This window comes from Typha latifolia, chromosome 1 (genome assembly GCF_019914945.1).
Source record: "Typha latifolia isolate L0001 chromosome 1, TyphaL0001v2, whole genome shotgun sequence".
In the NCBI taxonomy this organism is placed as follows: Eukaryota; Viridiplantae; Streptophyta; class Magnoliopsida; order Poales; family Typhaceae; genus Typha; species Typha latifolia.
This window is the reverse complement of record NC_133086.1, coordinates 20,859,317-20,878,403: the sequence shown is the minus strand read 5'-3', so window position 1 is coordinate 20,878,403 and position 19,087 is coordinate 20,859,317. Positions and strand designations below refer to the sequence as shown.

Genomic DNA, 19,087 nt, shown 5'->3' with positions numbered 1-19,087 from the left:
ATGTAATCATTGCTAGACTTAAAATAATTAGAGAAATTTCATCACCATATTGTAGGACCACAGTGAAAAAAGAAAATCTTAAGAATGTCTCAATACGAGAAACCACCAATTATACAAGCATATCGAATCTTAAGAACGTTTTGTGAGCTTTTAAATAGCAGCATCAATGTAATCTTGGATTCTATACGGTCATCAATGTAATCATAGCTAGACTTCAAATAATTAGAGAAATTTCATCACCATCTTGTAGGACCACAGTGAAAAAAGAAAATCTTAAGAATGTCTTAATACCAGAAACCACCAATTATACAAACATTATCACATCGGCACTTATTGGCCACTGCTTAACAACAATGGTCTTAATTGGAGTCCAAACACATTTTATTTAGTAATACTCAAATTCACTCATAAAGGGTGCAAATGATAACAAGCATTCCCACCCTAACAGACAAACTCAGCTGCGACTCTAAATAGTCTTGGACAATGCAAAACAAGAAAATAGGACACCTACCTTCAAGAATGCCACCGCCGATCAAGCACCCAGTTCTGCATCCAGACACCAGATACCTTATTAATGATAGACTCATCGCGACAAGGACACACAACACTACGACTGCTAAATACTCCAAACCGAACTGATGCAGAGTTCTCCTCGGTTCATTTCTTCTTCTGAGCTGCTTTGGTAACCTTGGCTCCAGTAGGATCCTTCTTGTCAACGCTCTTGATGACACCCACGGCAACCGTCTGCCTCATGTCTCTGACAGCAAACCTACCCAATGGTGGGTACTCGGAGAAAGTCTCCACAACCATAGGCTTAGTCGGGATCATTTTCACAAACCCTGCATCTCCATTCTTCAAGAACTTTGGTTCCTTCTCAAGTTCTTTGCCAGACCGCCTATCTATCTTGGTTAGGATCTCAGCAAACTTGACTGCAATGTGAGATGTGTGGCAATCAAGCACTGGAGCATAGCCATTGCCAATTTGACCAGGGTGGTTCATGATGATAACTTGCGAGGTGAAACTCGCAGCCCCCTTAGCAGGGTCATCCTTGGAGTTGGAGGCAACAAAGCCACGCTTTAAATCTTTTACAGCGACGTTCTTCACGTTGAACCCAACATTATCCCCAGGAAGGGCCTCCTGGAGAGCCTCATGATGCATCTCAACAGACTTGACTTCAGTTGTGAGGCCAGTAGGACCAAAAGTGACGACCATGCCAGGCTTGAGGACTCCAGTCTCAACACGGCCAACAGGTACGGTACCAATACCTCCAATCTTATAAACATCTTGCAGGGGAAGGCGAAGGGGCTTGTCTGTAGGACGCTTGGGCTCTTGGATCAAGTCCAAAGCTTCCAACAGAGTAGGTCCCTTGTACCAGTCAAGGTTGGTCGATCTCTCAATCATGTTATCTCCTTCAAACCCAGAGATTGGCACAAAGGGGATCTTGTCAGGGTTGTAGCCAACCTTCTTAAGGTAAGATGAGACTTCCTTCACGATTTCATCATACCTTGCCTTTGAGTACTTGGGTGTGGTGGCATCCATCTGTCAAAACATAATTTGCGATCGTTATGAGTATGCTAGGGTAGGATAATTACAAAGAACGAGAATTTACCAGAGAACACAATGGATAGATAATATCATCACCTTGTTACAGCAGCATATCATCTGTTTTACTCCTAGAGTGAAGGCAAGAAGAGCATGTTCACGAGTCTGGCCATCCTTGGAAATTCCAGCTTCAAAACCACCAGTCGTGGAGTCAATGATGAGGACGGCACAGTCAGCCTGAGAAGTTCCAGTGATCATGTTCTTGATAAAATCACGATGGCCAGGAGCATCAATGACAGTGCAGTAGTATTTGGTGGTCTCAAACTTCCAGAGAGCAATATCAATGGTAATGCCACGCTCTCGTTCAGCCTTCAGTTTGTCAAGCACCCAAGCGTACTTGAATGACCTCTTGTTCATCTCAGCTGCTTCCTTCTCAAACCTCTCAATCACTCGCTTATCAATACCCCCAAGTTTGTAGATGAGATGACCAGTGGTGGTAGACTTCCCAGAGTCAACATGGCCAATAACCACAATATTGATGTGAACCTTCTCCTTACCCATCGTTGCAACCTAAAATCTGCAAAGTGATCTGGACATTAAACAAACTACCAATCAGAATAAAAATATAGGCACTACCACGCAGCACATGCACTCAATTTCTGTGATGGACCACGAATAGACCACCAGTCCAGAAAGAACACTAATAGAATGGGAAAGAAGCCAAAAAGATAAGCCAAGAAGGAACTCTAGAACAATTCATGCACCGGAGCTGATGCCATGATAATAAGATTCCTAAGGAAGTCATTGACCATAAAAGATTCCAATAAAATGAATGGCATCTAAGATGGGTAGCCTTTTGTGGAAGAATACAGCTATTCAAGTCACTATAAACCCCAGGAGGAATAATACAAACATTAAGGTAAAAATTAACCAGAACAGATAAAAACATAATTAACAGGCGTACATGAAGCCAATAGTTAAAATGTTACATGTCAACAGCAAATTTTCACCAAAATATATTTGACCAGAGGAAAACATTAGAGGACTTATTGCTACAAGGATACACTAACATGTCTCATTAAGAAATTCCTCCTTTTCTCCTTCAGCACCATAGGATGTAAATATGCATCTAGTAAGGGATAAGAAGTGGGATATTTAGCTTTTGCAACTGTTTCTACTGCAAGTATTTAGTTCTTTACTGCATATCACTGAGAGAAAAACTAACAAAATTACCAATTTACAAGATGGGTGCACACCTTCTTCAAACAGCTTCAATAAAACAATTCAGTCAAAAAGGAAAATTGTAATAAATATGACTATTACACCAGACCGGATCTTGTCTTAAAACGCTGCAATCCATTCGGACAAACTACTGCACAACAATATATGAGATAACACTGCATGCATCAGATGTCCGATAAGAGATCTAGACGCTGATCTACAGATGGCGGGCAAGCAAGCGCATTTGACACCAAAATCTTACGATATCCTTAAATACACATTAGAAGTAGACAGATGGCAACATCCGCATACGCACAGAGGAAAAAGATTTAAATATTCTTCACACGCACATCTGAAAGAATAAGAACACATTTAAGAACAAGAAAAACTACGAGAAGGCCAAAGATTATACGGGGCACTCCGATGTCTACTCTGATATAAATCTAAAAGAGAAGAAATTGGAGAATCTAACGACAAACCAAACGGATGACAGATTATAGTAACACAGGCTCAACCATGAGAAGAGAGAAATCTAGGAGACGAAATCTCACCAAAGATAAAGAAGAAGAGATCGAACGACGAGGCTCCAAGAAAAAAAATCTAAAGCCGCAACTGGAGTGAGAGAAACCCTAGTGGCGGTGACGAGTATTTATACCAAAACTCGATTACTGAAACGCCCCTAGAGTTTTACCTGATCTATGGGGGTGGTTTTGTCATATGCCATACGAAAGCTGCGAATGGCGGCGTTTTGCCTAATCTTGATCGGTGGGTAATTAGTAGGCACGTTTAAAACTTGCTCATAAGGAAGTGTTGTAACTCGACCTTTACGATGATAGAGATTACGAGTAATTTTATCCTGAGTATTGAAATTGATATTTAGTAAAAAAATATATATTAATATTATATATTTACATAATTTAGATTCGTAGTGTCTAATTTAAATAAGATATGGTTAACTCAATTATCTAATTTATTTATCAGAAAGACTAGCTCTTCCATTTTGCTTATGATTAGTATAAGAATACATAATTTATAAAAGATAATAGTCCTCACCGATAGAAAAGATACAAAACACCGAGGGAAAAAAGAATAAACTGATTCATCTTTTCTGTGTACTTACAACTATCACTAGCTCATTTTCCCTTGAGAATAGATCAAGAGGTCAAGATCAAATGCTAGCAGGTACAAGAGAAACTATCGTAGCCCAGTATGAAACCAAACTTTTGTTGTTTCTATGCTGCGGAAGAGAAGATTTGTGATGGGATTAATATTCACCATTATGCTGCAGAATAGAAGAATCAGAAGAACCTATCGCCATAATAAAATGAATGTGGTTCAATGAGCAAAGATGAGCTTCTATAAACATAATAAGTTTACAAAGCAACGAACTTCAACCAAATTATAAAACAAATAGGCTGGTAAAAGTCGAAGAGTTCCATTTAGCATAACTGGGGTTAAACAGAATGCCCAATTAATAGACAGAGGAGACAACAATGAAGATGAACCAAGTCCTACGGAGGCAGAGATATGTATTAAAAAGATGAGATCTATAAAAGATGAAAACCTACTACATGCATAATCTGGACTCCTTTAGGAGATGCCAATATCTAGTGACAATGGTTGGCTGCTATGAGAAATGACGAAGTAATAAGCATGAAGATAGCTTTAAACACCCACCAGAGTCTGATGATGAGACCTATTTGCAAAGGTCGAGATAGAGTTATTCCATTAGACATGCTATAATCTACTGCGTGAAATAAAAAACCTCCAGAATGGGAGTTTTGTACTTGACAGTTCAAGCTTAGTTAACACAGTTAATTGAGCAAAATGTAATTAATTTTTTAAAGTAAACAGACAGGTCGTGACTGAATTCAACACACAAGTGCCGGCAAATCTCGAGCAGATAAAACTAGAATTTGCCAAGAGGAAAGGTTAGATCCTACTTGACATCCTCGGATTTGATAAATGTCTTGCTTCCCCGTAACATACAATTACTGTTATATCTGAACAACAAACTTACAAATGATTCCAGAGTAAACACTTCTCATTTATCTAAAGAAATGGTGCTAATCATCTCAAGATCCTTCTTGCAGTTCTCTCTTAAATCCTTTAACCTCAGAAGGCTGGAATGCTGTCATACACAAACAAAAGATGTATGTCTCGTAAGAAACGTATGGATGATAACTACTAAGTAAACTACTCAGTAACTAGAACCAACAATATCTTGGAGGCTATAAATAAACTCTGATGAATAATGACCTCTTTGTGCCACAAGTATATAATTGAGCAAGCCACAAATCCAGTCATACTCCTACATTAAGGTGTCAAATCATATATAAAACTTACAGCCATCATTCAGGTGTGTTACTTTCTTAGTGATTTCCAGACAATTTATATATGATTCTATTACCAAAGCAACGAGCTTGCTTTTCCCAGTTAAGGCCTTGGCAATACTTATTTCAAGACATGATCCAAAAAGAGGGAAAGAAAAATCAAAAAGTCCACCAGACATCAGGAGCAGATGAATATAATTTAGTAAACGACTTACAAGCTGTGCAGTCTCACGGACAAGGACATTCTCTGTATGAAGGAAAAGTGACCTCCAGTGTTGTACGAGTTCAAATTCCATTTCTGCAGATTGCTTTAAGCTACTTCTAGGGGCCTTTGCAGTGTATTCAAGACCATAACTTTTCCCTTCCAACAACCTAGCAAATCTTCTACTCCTCTTCAATGCTAGAGAAAGGCCATATATTAACAAATAGCTATACAAAATTCAAATCAGGACAGGTGCAGTCTCCAGCAACCGCAAAGAACTAATCGAGAGATTCAACTTTACAAAATATAGAATTATTTGCAGTGAGCTTACCAGCAAGCCGACCTCTAGTATCCTGGTAATGAAGGTCTGTCCACATATAAGCAGCTAGCCGAATTACATATAACATACAGTCAGTAAGTTGTAAAATGCACAATTAATTGTCAAAAGAACTATCAGTTAGTTTTCCCTATCATTATATAGCAACTTTAATATAAGAACTGGTATTGTTCGAAGGAGAAATAACACATACCTTTAAGACAGAAAGAACATTTACATGACTTATGTGAATCATTGCTTCCTTCCTCCTCCATATTTTCACTGTTTAAATCAGCATTTACATTCAAAGATCCCTGTCCGTCGACCATTTTTAAGCCTAATGAGCCAGATGGCTTTAAGAACCCTAAGATGCCTGATTTTCCCATTGGATCTTGAGTCAGACATTCAGCCTCCATCTTGTCTTCCAATTTACCAAGGAAGTCCAAACTGCTGTTGTCTCTTTCGCCTTGAACACCACACCTTAAAGAATCTCCGCTATCTGTTTCATAATCTTCCTCACAATCTTCTTCTGATTCTGGCACTGACTCTCTAACTTTATCACCAAGCCCAGATAGACAATCCAAAAATTGCTGATTAGCATCTGCAAAACTGTGTTTCCCCTTGCATTGGGAGTCGTTATCAGAAATTACTGACAAAGGAGCAACTTTTTCCTTCCCTTTCATAATGGCCTCCACCTTCCTGTAAAACTCCGACTTTGAAACAGTATCTGCGCATGACAAACTCCCTTGGTATCTTCCAATCTTGTTCTCAGTAATGGGAACTTCCAAGTCCAAAGATAATGGCCTCTTGCCAAGGATGTTGGTCACGTCACCAAGAACGCGACGGCTTCCAGCAGCTTCATCACCAGGATCCCTTCCATTCATCGTAACCGTCCAATCCTGACCACAAAACCTAGGAGACGGGATTTCACCATTTCTCAAATACCTTCAAATCTTGCGGCATTAATCTAAAAGTCGCAACAGAAATTCAAAGAAGAAAAGGCTAACACTAACAAAAAGGACCGCTGGACAGCAAAAGGAATTATAGATATGCATGGATCTACATAAAAAGACATCGTTGAGTAGAGATATGGGCTAATTTTAAGATAAATAAAGGTGATCAAACACCAGGAATAAGCCCTAAAAATCCATCACACAAAGATCGGATCTGACCTCCTCCGGTCGTAGCAAAACAGAAACAAATCATAGAAACGTGCAAAGATCCATCAGATCTAAGCATGCGAAAGGATTTAAACGCATAAATCGAACTCGATCAAAGTTGGGTCGCAAAGAAGCACCAAAACAAACAATAACAAAAGGCTAACGTTTTAGAAATTAAAAGGATCTATTGCATTCTGAGACGCTTACCTTCCGCGAGCCGCTCCCCGGTGAGAGAGAGAAAAGAGAGAGAAGAGAGGGAGAAAGATTTTGGAATGTAAATTAGGAGGGAGGGCAAGGACGCGCCTTGAGCGAAGTAAGTGAAACGTGAGAAGCGCGCGATTCTCTATTTTGATTTCGATTCAGATCATCTCCAGTATAACTGGAGAGATCCAGTGGTGATCTAATATGGCAGCCTATTTAAAGTGAATTTGAACATATCCTTAGTGATCTTAAAAAAGGAATCATCTGGATCCATTTAATTGCTACAGATAAATAGGATACCATACGTGAAAAAAATAAAAATAATAGATAGTGTACGTTTACATATTTAATCTCCATCATGTAAACCATAATCATAAACGACTGTGATTTATTCAAATTATTTGTAACCTATTTTCCTTTCTCTTACTTTTAATCTATTTATAAATGACTGCTTGATTTTAAGGTTTATTTGATTTACAACTCGTAATCATATTTTTCTTAGGGGGATTTTCAAACTTCTTTTTTCACTTGAATTTTTGTTCCAATAATTGAATGAAATAAATGGTTAAAGAGAAAAGTTATCTAAGAATGAGCCAGTTGATCTGGAAGAAGGGTATGAGAATTTTCTACAATAAAAAAGATTTAGTAACTATAATTACTCAGTTATATTCATATTCCATAAATTATTTGTATAGTGATGTGAATAAAATGAAATAGATATTGCTCAAAAAATGCACGAGTAAAGACTAAAGAGATCCATTCTCTGGAATCACCCACGTGTATCCGTCTGACGCACCAATGTGCTTCGTGTATGATATTCATCATGTGCAGCGGATCTATACCACCCAATCTTTATAAATACCTCGTCGGAGCTCCTCCACTTCTCCCCTGTTACTTTTTCTGCCGGTCCCAGTTGTTTCGATTCCGCTGAAGATCGATACGCGTTTCGGGAGCTGGGTAATCGAAGAACTGAACACTGGCTGCCTTCACCTAACCCGCGTTTCCCGCCGTTCTTTGCCGTACCCCGAGGTATGCTATAATCTAGGGTTTGTGGTTGCGATTCGTTTACCGAGTTTGTTGGAGGATTTTTTTTATTTTATATTGATATTGTTATATCTGCGGAATCCGTCAAAACTATGCAGTTCGTCTTCTATTTTGCCGGAATTTGAGTTTTCCGTGTTCCAATCTGACACTTTGGGCTTAGAAGTTTGCCGTTTTATTCTATTTGGGACGGTCGGGAATAGCCGGATGGCGTTGTATGTCAACCACGAATTGGATCACATGATGGAGCTCGGCGGCATAATTGGTTTCGAAATTGATGACGACCCATTTGAAGACAACGATCAAGACAGAGAAGGAGGGGATTTGGGCATCGAAATCGAAGGGGACGACGAATTGGTAATCTAATAACGATCAATTTGAAGCAAAAACAGTTTTGGTGGGGAAGGCAGCATAGTTTTTTTTTTTCCTAATTTCTGATTGTTTGTTATTTAGGACGGCCATGCAACCGACACGTCAGCCCTAGATGCTCAGAATGGCAAGGACATTCAAGGGATACCTTGGGAGAGGATGAGCTTCACGAGGGATATGTTCCGGGAGATCAGGTTGGAGCGGTACAAGAATTATGAGAACCTTTATCACCCTCGGGACCAATTGGAGAAGGTCAGCTACTAAATAGTTAGGGGATTTTGTAAGATGGGCTGCTTTTAGTTTTTTTATTATAAGAAGATTTATGGCTTCAGAGGATTTGGGTTTTTAGGGTTATTAATGAGCAATTTGACTAGAATTGGAGTTTGTAAGAGTACTTGGATCTGCTGTCAATTTAATTTGTTGATAATACGATTTGAGCTTTTGCTAAATTCTCATCCCTCATCTTGTGAATAGTGGTAGTGCCATGATAGGTGAACTTAGCAGGTGTCCCTAACTATTATAAAGTATTTTTCACCATTGGTAGTGATTTTGAAGCTAACAAAGTGTTGGTGCAAATTTGAGATGGTGTTTTCTCCTAACTATTGTGTAATTCCCTAGAACAAAGATGTAAGGAATGCAATAAATCTTTTAATGAATTGCTACGAATTCAGCTAAAGAAGAATGGTTGTTGGGAGGACAATTCTGGTGAAAATTTATGAGCGCTTACAGCAAATATACTTGGTTACACCTAGTGCAATGTAAAAAACATTTCCATGGTTAGATCACTCTGAAACACGGGCCTCATGGTTCCATTTATGACTGCACTGCCTTTTCTTCTTATTAATGTAGTATTATAGTATATTGATATTTTAAGTATCAAACACCTTCATAGAAGACACAAATTATAAGTTGCTATTAGGTTTATCTAATGGTTTGTTCCGTACCCATTTATTACAGGAGTGCAAGCAGGTGGATAAAGGGAGCACTTTCTACTATTTCCAGTACAACACAAGGCTTGTCAATCCATCAATTGTACATTTCCAGGTGCAAATCTTCTCCTGTATTTCTTCCAATTGAGTCGATATTGTCTAGCTATGTGGTCTATGATTGGTTTATTGAAAGGAATATATTAAACAGCTTTATGTGGTGTAAAAATTCTTTATTCTCTATAGGACACTTTGCTGGTCAAAACATACTATCATTATCGGAATTTTTCTTAAATGTGAGTGAGGAAATGAAAAACATGGAAGTCCTAATAGGAACAAGGAATGTTGGCTGGTTTAGTTTCATTTTCTTACTGAGTACAGTAGAATATGAAATCTTCAATGCAAATGTATTGATGTGCGAGTTGGGAGAACCAATGGCTATATATATTTAGTTTAGCAAATCTTAAAGGCCACTTATTTTGTTCTTGCTTGGGTATTTGTTGAAGTACTGTCGTACTAGCAAAAAGGATCTAATCTTTATAGATGCTAAATTTGGGTAGAAAGTTGTCTTCTTCCCCAGACTAGCTTTACATATTGTGTGGCAAGACATTTTTGTTCTTTATTTGAAATCTTATAGTTTTGCAGGTAATTTTTAAATTAATTATGTGTTACATGGCCATCTAATCTGTCCATTAAATAGGTTAATTCTCATAAAGGATAGTGCTCCTGAGCATCAGTTCTTGAATTTTGTTAGGCAATCACTAGTTCCGAATAGATTTACATTGGTTAAATATTCTTCTCTATGGCTTATCTAAGTCTCAGCTATTCTAAGTTTCTAAGTATATGCTCGTCACTGTAATCTGCTGGGAAGTTCCTCTGAAGCAAAGAGTTCTCACCATCCAAGATGTCTTTAAGAGCCACCAGACATGGCCACTCAAAATACGGGTGACTAAGAAAACTAACTGAAAATGCAAGGAAACATGGGGGAACTTCAATAATTTTTTGTGGAGCAAATGGCACTATTTTCACACTAGTTCAATTGTTGTTTCTCAGTGGTTTTTCCAAATGTTTCTACCTGTTTTTCACTTGTCTTCACCAGCTTAGTTCTGTCTTTGCCTCTTTGCCTCTTTTTTATAGTCACGTTTCTTCTGTGCAATCAGTGTTTGATTCAAATTTTAGTTATCCTGGCTACACTTTGCTTCTTTTTGACAATGTTGTCTAACGTAGATTTCTTTTTGAATAGGTCTCTTGCCTACTATGTTTTACTTCGTTTTAAAACTATTAGCTTCTTCAGAAGAACACTTCCTCATAATGAGGCAATTAGATGTTAACTCAGATGTTATTATATGTTAGCACTTGACGTCCTTTCATCACAAGCTTCAGCACACAAATATATATCCTTGAATAGATGAAAATAGAAAATGAATTTTAAATTTTGTGATGGTTGTCTGAACAACTGTATCAAGTACTAGTTACTTCCAGTTGATGTTGCTTTCTAGACCTTGATACGCTTTTTTTAACTTATAACCATCTCATGTCGCCCTCGACATCCATGCATTTTGGTTAGCAGTTAGTAGTACTGCAGCAGGCTACTTTATAACATGTTTTATCAGCATTAAAGCAATGTACTACATGATGTGATATGGACTTTCTTTCCATACAGCATAATGGGCTGTATACCATGCACTCATTAGGCCTCCTGAATGCGTCTTTATTTGTAGGTGTTATGGATATAGGAGGCCATGTTAATTCTTATTTCTGCATGATTTTGAACTGGTAATGCCATCTCTGGTATCATGGAATAGTATACAATTTAACTTATCAAAATGGAATTTAGTTATTTTCCTATGTGAAATAAGTGTGCAATAATATGTAGCTTCCCTTTTCATTGGAAATATAATTTATGTTGAGTTAGCAATTACTTGGTAGTGTTCTTGTTCTCGTCTCTGCACAGCACACTTTGTTCTACCGATCTGTCTGCTTTAGATTTTAGACTTCACATCTTATTTGGAGTTGAATGAAGCATGATGTATCTATACTTGATCTTGTGCTTGCAAATCTCTGGAATAAATGGAAGAGTAGAAAATAACATCTAATTAGGCTAAATAACATTTGTTTGGAAAATTTTCTTCTTTGGTTTATCCAGACAACTTCCAGAATATTTTTCTGGTGTACTTTTGGAATTATGTCAATATAGAACAAAGGCCATTATTACTTATGCCTATTCGTTAGAGATTTGTAATCCTGGACATTGCATCTAATTGGTTCATCCAATGCTGTCTTCATAATACATGATTGCTATGCTTTATGAGATATAGAACTTGATACAATCTGCAGCACAGTTTTTGACTTAATAGTTTAGAATTAGTTGCTGCCCGTTGAAAAAATGCCGAGTTTCTCTCCTTGACTCAAGGTATCTAAATATACCAATGCTTCGAAGTTCAAACTGTTGAAACTTGGAACCTACACGCCACTATACCTCATTCTGTATGTTTTTGAGAGTAATGTGAGCTAAATTTATGATTAAGAGCAGTTATTCATGAAGAACAGGGCTTAACCCAGTAGTGGTGCCCTTTCATTACTGCAACAGGTTTAAAAGCATCAATAAACAGCTCCAAAGAGTTTGAACAGCTCTGGGAATCTTGAGTTTTATTTGGTTAACCACGTCATACCTTGATCTTTTATGAAGATGGAGTTTGTTTCTTGGCTCAACTATTTTATCGACTGTTCCTTTTGTGTCGTCAATAAATCATTAATCAGGATCCTTGTCCATTACAGAAAATCATTCCATTTCCATGGGACATGTGAGACCAGTCATGATCATCACTATTAGGTCCTCCACATGTCAAATATGTCTTCATATGTGTGTATGCTATATATATATATATATATATATATAATTCGATGTTTTCTTTTTCTCTTACATATAAAACCCCAGGAGAAAATTAGTTGCCATCATTTGTTTGCTTATCAACTATAATCATGCCCATATTGGATCTATGCATTGGTTTCAGTGAACGGATTTAGAACCCAAGATCAGTGCAATTATTTGAAGGGCTATGTGCGTTATGGTGGCCTTCAGCACTGAACTTTTGGATAAGAAATTGACGAACAAAGGCTGGTTTATTAAGATAGTCTTGTGTCTACATCTAAACCTGATACATTTTGGATGATCATTTAATAGGGGGAACTAACATGTTTCATGGCGGTTTAATCATATATATAATATGATGATATTTTATATTTTCCCTCCTTAAATTATGCAAATTGCTACCAAGTTTTCTGACTGGGTTGTCTTGCAGCTGAGGAATCTGCTATGGGCAACATCGAAACATGATATCTACATGACCCAGAGGTATTCGGTTAATCATTGGTCTTCATTGCAGCAAACTAACACTGAAGTACTCAATGTAGCTGGACAAATTATACCAGCGCAGGTTTCTCTCTCTCTCTCTCTCTCTCTCTCTCTCTCTCTCTCTCTCTCTCTCTCTCTCTCTCTCTCTCTCTCTCTCTATATATATATATATATATATATATATATATAATTATATATATATATATACAAGCAGTGCATTTGGGTGTTATTTTTTCTTTTATCTTCTTTCATCACTCAATTCATTGCTAATTGTTCTTCAGAGGCGCCATGGTTCTTTATTGCAATCTGTCTCAAGGGTCCAGATTAGCACAATGACTGTAAAAGATAACTTAATGGTAGCTGGTGGATTTCAAGGGGAGCTTATTTGTAAGGTGAAGTAGAATTTTGAAAGATGGCTTTCTATTCTTTCCCCACGTTTTGCAACACCTTACAAAGCATACTATTGCTTTTTTTCAGTATCTGAATCAACCTGGAGTAATCTTCAGTACAAGGGTAACTGATGATGAGAATGCCATCACTAATTCGGTGGAGATCTATCAAAATTCAAAGTAAGAACTGATTTATTGGTTAGCTAATCTAGGTATTTTGTTAAAAATGCGATCTAACAACTCTCTATAGTGGCTCTACTTCATTGATGACGGCAAACAATGATTGCCATGTGAGGATCTTTGACGTCACAAACTTCAACCTAATCAATCAGTATATATTTCCGTGGTCTGTTAATGTAAGTAGCATGGACCATCTATGACCTGTCAGATATAGTAGACTTTGGACTTCTCTTCTGTTGTTAATTTGGTGGTACTGGTTTTTATCTCCAGAGTACTTCCGTCAGCCCAGACGGTAAGCTCCTTGCTGTCCTTGGGGATGATGTGAATTGTTTAGTAGCAGATTCTAATACAGGGAAGGTAAGTGCATTTCTATTTTCATGTCAATCTGGTTGATATTTGTGATCTAACAACCTCATCTTCTGCATTTTCCTGTGTATATTGTAGGCAATTGGAACTCTGAAAGGTCACTTGGACTATTCCTTTGCATCTGCTTGGCACCCCGATGGACATATCTTAGCCACTGGTAATCAAGACACAACATGCAGGTTGTGGGATATTAGAAAACTTTCAGAATCCTTGATGACACTCAGGGGAAGGATGGGAGCAATACGGGGTATTAAATTCTCGTCAGATGGGTGTTTCATGTCTATAGCACAGCCAGCTGACTTTGTTCATATATATGATGTTAAGGCTGGTTATGACAAGGCCCAAGAGATTGATTTGTTTGGGGAGATAGCTGGTGTGGCCTTCAGCCCCGATACAGAGGCTCTCTTTGTAGGCGTCGCCGACCGTACTTTTGGATGTCTACTAGAGTTTAATAGGAGGCACCAGTATCAGTACATGGACTACTACTTGTGATAAAGCCCATCCCACAGTGAGTGGATCCTTTGGTCACGGTTTAATTGGTTTGATTAAAGGCAAGTTAGTGTTATCACTAAGGTTCTGAGTGTTCTTTTAGCTTTTGAGAAGAGATGCTGAGGATTGCTTTGATATCGCAGTGCAGCACAGGAAGCCTCTTCCAGATGTCTGTAACAGTCATATGAAGGAGCTTTTCTTTTTACACGAGATCCTCCTTGTGCATTCTTTTCTCAATTTCCTCACTGTGTTGGTGGAGATATGTTTCCGTATATCAATTACCAATGTATTTGCAGAATTTGCAAGCCTACTGTATATAGCTCATGTCAGCAATTGTTGTTTGTAGATTATGCTGTAATATTTTTTTTTCTTTTTTCCCCGGTTGATAAACATGTATGTGCTGATTCCTTTTTTTTCTTTTTTTTCTTTTTTTCTTGTCCTCAGTTTCTTGTTATTCTTCTGATAGATTGTTAGAATGGATGGGAACACTCAAGAATGAGATGGTAGCTTAAAAGCTATAGATCCATCGCCAATCGTTGTGTGGTCGACATATACATTCCCAATCCTAAAGTTTCGCGACACAATCTCGCGATTGGCTTCACAAAAAAAAATGTCAACAGAAAAAGGGTATCTTTTCCATTATGTGCTAATGTCATGCTTTTAGCAAAGGTCTACATCGCTTCTTTTATTTATTTTTTTCTTCTCCCTTCATTTCTGGTCATCTATCAAAATTTTAATTGCCCTTTCTACTCCAATAATTCCATGACCGAGTCTTGCATAATTTTCGTTCATGAGTCGCATCAGATGCTGATGGCCGAGTTCCGTGATATTTTTTTCCATTCAAGAGAGCAAGAGGTGCACATATGAGATACATGCTTAATTTTCTACATTACCTCCAAAATTTTATTTGTCGCATCTTACTATCGAATCGGACATTTATGCGGTTTTCATCTCCTTTCTTGACCGATAGGAGCTTCGTAGAATAATCGGGCTAGAAATGCATCGATCATTCCGAAGCAAGAGCTTCTGAACTCCCATCCTCGGAGATATCATCACCTGCTAGTTCTTTAATAGGTGACACTAACTCGTGAGATTAAATTATCTCACAGCTCAAATCTTGATGGTATTCATCTAATCTGATTCTACTTATAAGAAGAAGAATTTTTTTAAAAAATTAAAGAGAGAGAGAAGAGAAGAAATTATTTCACAAGGACGTAGTTAGAAAAGAAGCGCAGCAATATTGAGCACAGATGAAGGTCCTTGTCTCAAGGATCGTCAGTAAGCTCTCAATCTTTGAAGATATCTACTCAACCTTCAACTAACCACGCAAACGAATGGTCAGACCTCAAATGCACGCACCTCATCCAACACAATATGAACAGGGCATATGCAATTGTAGCTCAACTTAGCGACTTGAGTACGTGCGCATTCATTGGCCGGACACAGAGAATTCAAACCCATCATAAAGTTTCAAATCACATTTCCATTAACAGAGGCAAGCTGAGACAGCACCCATGTGCTTCTCTGTTGCTTTTCTCAGTCCCACGCGGTTTATAGTACACACTCCTCAGCCTGTTATGTTACACCATCACGCGTCTGAACGCGTCCCAGATTCCACCCAACCTACAAATAATAATAAATGTTACGCAACTACCAAGTACCAACAACAACCACTTTAACGTTAATTTTTAACCTAACCCATCTAATCTTACATTAGATAAGATAGATAGATTTACAGAGGTTTTAAACTTAGAAATATTTAATTTAATTAGTTTATATATATATATATATATATATATTAAAAAAAATGGTTAGATGTATCGTATCTTTAGCAAATGACATTTAGATAACGGGAGTGGTGGCCTTTTGTCGTCTGGAGAGGTGTTACGTATCCGACGGCTTTGGCAACAAAGAAAGGCAAAATGGTTGCTTGAGAGGGAAGAGATCATTTTGGGACCCACGCCTTTTTGACCAAGTTGGCTTCGATTAGAAGTCTAAGGAGTTGGATTTGGGTCCTTCTCCATGAACCTAACTCGGGTTAGGTTACCGACGTTAAAGTTTAGAGCGAATCGCGGTGTTTTATAGTAAGCAGGAGATTAACGGCGTAATAAATGTTGTAACCGTGTAACTTTGAGTGATGCTATTAAAATAAGAATAGGGACTCGAGGTTAGGGTTTAGGGTTAGGGTTAAGTCTTTGGTAGAATAGATGCAGGCGTGGAAAGTGGAAGAAAGATTTTGGCATTTAGTGTATGCTTCCGTAGAATCCAAGGCTTCGCACGCGCCGCAATCCGCGAGCCCTCGTCCTCACACTCGCACACTTTACCTCACTCTTAAGTCTTTACCATTATCTTACCTAATATCTAATTATCACTTTAATCACCTTAAGAAATATTTGTAAGGGGGAGGAGGCCCTGGAGCTACGAGAGAGAGAGAGAGAGAGAGAGAGAGAGAGCAGTTCACTAAATGCGGTCAACATATCGAGCACCCAGTACTACCGCGACGCGTGTCCTGAAACGACACCAGCCAGTAGTTTTCAGGACAGCTGCCTATGAACTAAGAACACGTGTTCGTCCGTGATTGGTAGGAGCTCTCTGATTGGCTTGGTGGTATATTAAGATGACGATTTCAGGAAGGGGACTTCGCGTGTTAACTAAGAGGATAATTAGGTTAATATAATCATGGGATTAAAGAAGTAAAACGGAGGGCCACGGCGTTATATAAACACCCCATTAGTGCTCTACTTCTTCTCCAGAGAGCAACCTCCACCCTCAAAGCTTAAGCCACCCATCACCCTCCATTTCGGTGAGGCTGAGTGATCCCTTCGAAGCAAGTTAAAGGTATTGTTCTCTGGTCTCTTAAGACTCTCCTCTCGTCTCCTCTTCTCTGAATCCTTCTCTGCAATCGTTGTCTCTGTTAGAAGGAAAAGAAAAACTTGGTTTTTGAGGTCCTTTTTTTGGTTTATTAGAGCAAAAAAAAGGAAGTCTTAAAATAAGTTTTTTTAAAAGAAAATTTGTAAGGGAACCAAAGATTGTAGAACAGAGATCCAGAGCCCTTTTTTCTCTTCTGGGTTTTTAATCTTCTTAAACCATTAATTATCCTCTATTTCTTAGACTTTAATCAGCCAAGAGGGTTGTTTTTCAATACCCTTTAGGTTGCTTGTAGCTTCTTCTTGGTAGATCCAAAGAGGCCATCTTTTAAATCAAACCTCTTTCTTTAGATTTTCTTTTTCTTCTCTAGCTTACCCATTTGCTCTTCTCTTGTTTTGTTTGGGAACCAAGTGGGTATTAACACTCTTCCACTATTTTTCTCTTTAAGAAAAAAAATAACAAAAAAAAAACCTCTCCTTTTGGATCTTTCCTTCTTCTCCTTCTCTGCACTCTATAAGATTACATGGCTGCAGCTATAGATATGTATAATAGCCAGTCAGTATTCTCTCCGGATCCCTTCAGTGAGGAGCTCATGAAAGCACTTGAACCTTTTATAAAAGATGCTTCACCTTCCTCACCTTCCCCTTCTTCTCAAATCACCACTCTTGAGACCAACCCATCTTTCTCTTCCCCTTCTCCCTCCTCTTCTTCTTACTCTTACCCCCTCTCCTCCTCTTCCTCCACCTATACTCCATCCTTCACTCATCAAAATGCCATCTTGGACTATTCCTCCCCCTCCACATCCACTACTACCAACATGGTCCCCCATGGCTTCCTTCCCCTGGATCGCCTGAACCCAATTGGGCTCACCCATCTTAGTCCTGCTCAAATCCAGCAAATCCAATATCAATTCCATTTCCAGCAGCAGCAGCAGCAGCAGCAGAGCCTTAGGCAGTTGCAGAACCAACCCCACCACCGCTTCCTCGGCCCGAGGCCGCAGGCGATGAAGCACGCCGCTTCGCCGGCGGCAACTCCGGCGCCGCCGAAGCCGACGAAGCTCTACCGCGGCGTCCGGCAGCGCCACTGGGGCAAGTGGGTCGCCGAGATCCGCCTGCCCAAGAACCGGACGCGCCTCTGGCTCGGTACGTTCGACACCGCCGAGGAGGCCGCGCTGGCCTACGACCAGGCCGCATTCAAGCTCCGCGGTGACTTCGCGCGGCTCAACTTCCCAAACCTCCGGCACAGTAACGTCGGCGCCGGTCCTCTGCCCTCCTCTGTGGACGCGAAGCTCCAAGCCATTTGCCAGAGCTTGGCCAATTCGTCGAAACAGGGGACGGCCGCTCTTACCAATTCCTCCTCCAAGAAGGCCGCCGACCCCGCCCCCTCCGGCGGCGAACCCTTGCCCGAGTCTGAGGTCTCCTCCGAGGGCGAGGACTCGTCGTCGGGGTCGTCCCCGGCGTCGGAGATGCAGAATCTGGACTTCAGTGAGGTGCCGTGGGATGAATCCGAGAGCTTTGTGCTGCGCAAGTATCCATCTTGGGAGATCGACTGGGATTCGATTCTCTCGTAGATTAGTATATATAAAATAGTTTGTGTTTGTGTTGTTATTATGTTTAGTATTATTATTACTCCAGTGGCGAGTGCAAGTGGGATTTTAGACATTTGCTCAGCTATTGGAAGAGGTTTTAGGTAGAAGTGGGGGGAAATCTGTTAGTGTCTTCATTGTATGTCTTCCTTATTAATTATCTCTCCTCCTGGTATGCTGCTCATTTTTTCTTAGCATCACCAGTGAGTTATGTAACTAGGAAATATTGTTATGTTTTTGGTGTAATTGTAAGTGTCCTTTAAGCTTTGTAATTATGTGATCTATTCTGTTATGAGTACTATTCTTTATGGTGCATGTTTTTAATGTTTGGTTTTGATGAGGAGCCAATTCAACTAATATTATTTCTAGAAACTCTTTTCTAGGGTCTCTAGGAAATTGGGGAGGCATCATACCAAGTAGATTTTGCACCTCTCGCACAACTCCTCCTTATGCTCATAAATCTAAACAATTGGCATGCTAAAATTTGTATCTTGAACTCAAAAGCAATAATAACCCTTTCAGATGAGTTGCTAGTCACTCATCT

General features: G+C 39.1%; 4 protein-coding genes across 8 annotated transcripts; 2 read left to right on the top strand and 2 right to left on the bottom strand.

Annotated features, from left to right (window-relative positions):
• Positions 1-258: 258 nt before the first annotated feature.
• Positions 259-3,448, bottom strand: LOC140790631 (elongation factor 1-alpha). 2 transcript variants are annotated; one of them, XM_073140789.1, is made up of 3 exons: positions 3,315-3,448; positions 1,642-2,131; positions 259-1,539 (listed from the first exon to the last, which is right to left on the bottom strand). In XM_073140789.1, exons 2-3 carry the CDS (start codon positions 2,101-2,103, stop codon positions 658-660), a joined length of 1,344 nt encoding a protein of 447 aa, XP_072996890.1. In that variant the 5' UTR covers positions 2,104-2,131; positions 3,315-3,448; the 3' UTR covers positions 259-657. The 2 variants fall into 2 exon arrangements, with proteins under 2 accessions (XP_072996890.1, XP_072996898.1); XM_073140797.1 differs by having other exon boundaries at positions 1,642-2,119; positions 3,315-3,434.
• A 1,120-nt stretch (positions 3,449-4,568) lies between these two features.
• LOC140795984 (uncharacterized) lies at positions 4,569-7,151 on the bottom strand. 2 transcript variants are annotated; one of them, XM_073148819.1, is made up of 5 exons: positions 6,982-7,151; positions 5,829-6,526; positions 5,630-5,683; positions 5,312-5,496; positions 4,569-4,894 (listed from the first exon to the last, which is right to left on the bottom strand). In XM_073148819.1, exons 2-5 carry the CDS (start codon positions 6,496-6,498, stop codon positions 4,808-4,810), a joined length of 996 nt encoding a protein of 331 aa, XP_073004920.1. In that variant the 5' UTR covers positions 6,499-6,526; positions 6,982-7,151; the 3' UTR covers positions 4,569-4,807. The 2 variants fall into 2 exon arrangements, with proteins under 2 accessions (XP_073004920.1, XP_073004930.1); XM_073148829.1 differs by lacking the exon at positions 6,982-7,151 and having other exon boundaries at positions 5,829-6,627.
• Positions 7,152-7,859: 708 nt separating this feature from the next.
• Positions 7,860-14,480, top strand: LOC140792144 (uncharacterized WD repeat-containing protein C2A9.03-like). 3 transcript variants are annotated; one of them, XR_012109694.1, is made up of 11 exons: positions 7,860-8,004; positions 8,118-8,373; positions 8,470-8,637; positions 9,343-9,429; positions 12,614-12,748; positions 12,948-13,058; positions 13,144-13,235; positions 13,306-13,411; positions 13,506-13,592; positions 13,680-14,152; positions 14,234-14,480. XR_012109694.1 is itself a non-coding variant. In XM_073142987.1 (10 exons), the coding sequence occupies exons 2-10, from the start codon at positions 8,224-8,226 to the stop codon at positions 14,091-14,093; spliced, it is 1,350 nt and encodes a 449-aa protein (XP_072999088.1). In that variant the 5' UTR covers positions 7,860-8,004; positions 8,118-8,223; the 3' UTR covers positions 14,094-14,480. The 3 variants fall into 3 exon arrangements, 2 of the variants coding, with proteins under 2 accessions (XP_072999088.1, XP_072999097.1); XM_073142987.1 differs by having other exon boundaries at positions 13,680-14,480; XM_073142996.1 differs by having other exon boundaries at positions 7,886-8,004; positions 8,220-8,373; positions 13,680-14,480.
• A 2,271-nt stretch (positions 14,481-16,751) lies between these two features.
• LOC140792163 (ethylene-responsive transcription factor RAP2-13-like) lies at positions 16,752-18,858 on the top strand. The gene has a single exon (XM_073143007.1). It carries the CDS (start codon positions 17,482-17,484, stop codon positions 18,526-18,528), a length of 1,047 nt encoding a protein of 348 aa, XP_072999108.1. The 5' UTR covers positions 16,752-17,481; the 3' UTR covers positions 18,529-18,858.
• Positions 18,859-19,087: the final 229 nt, after the last annotated feature.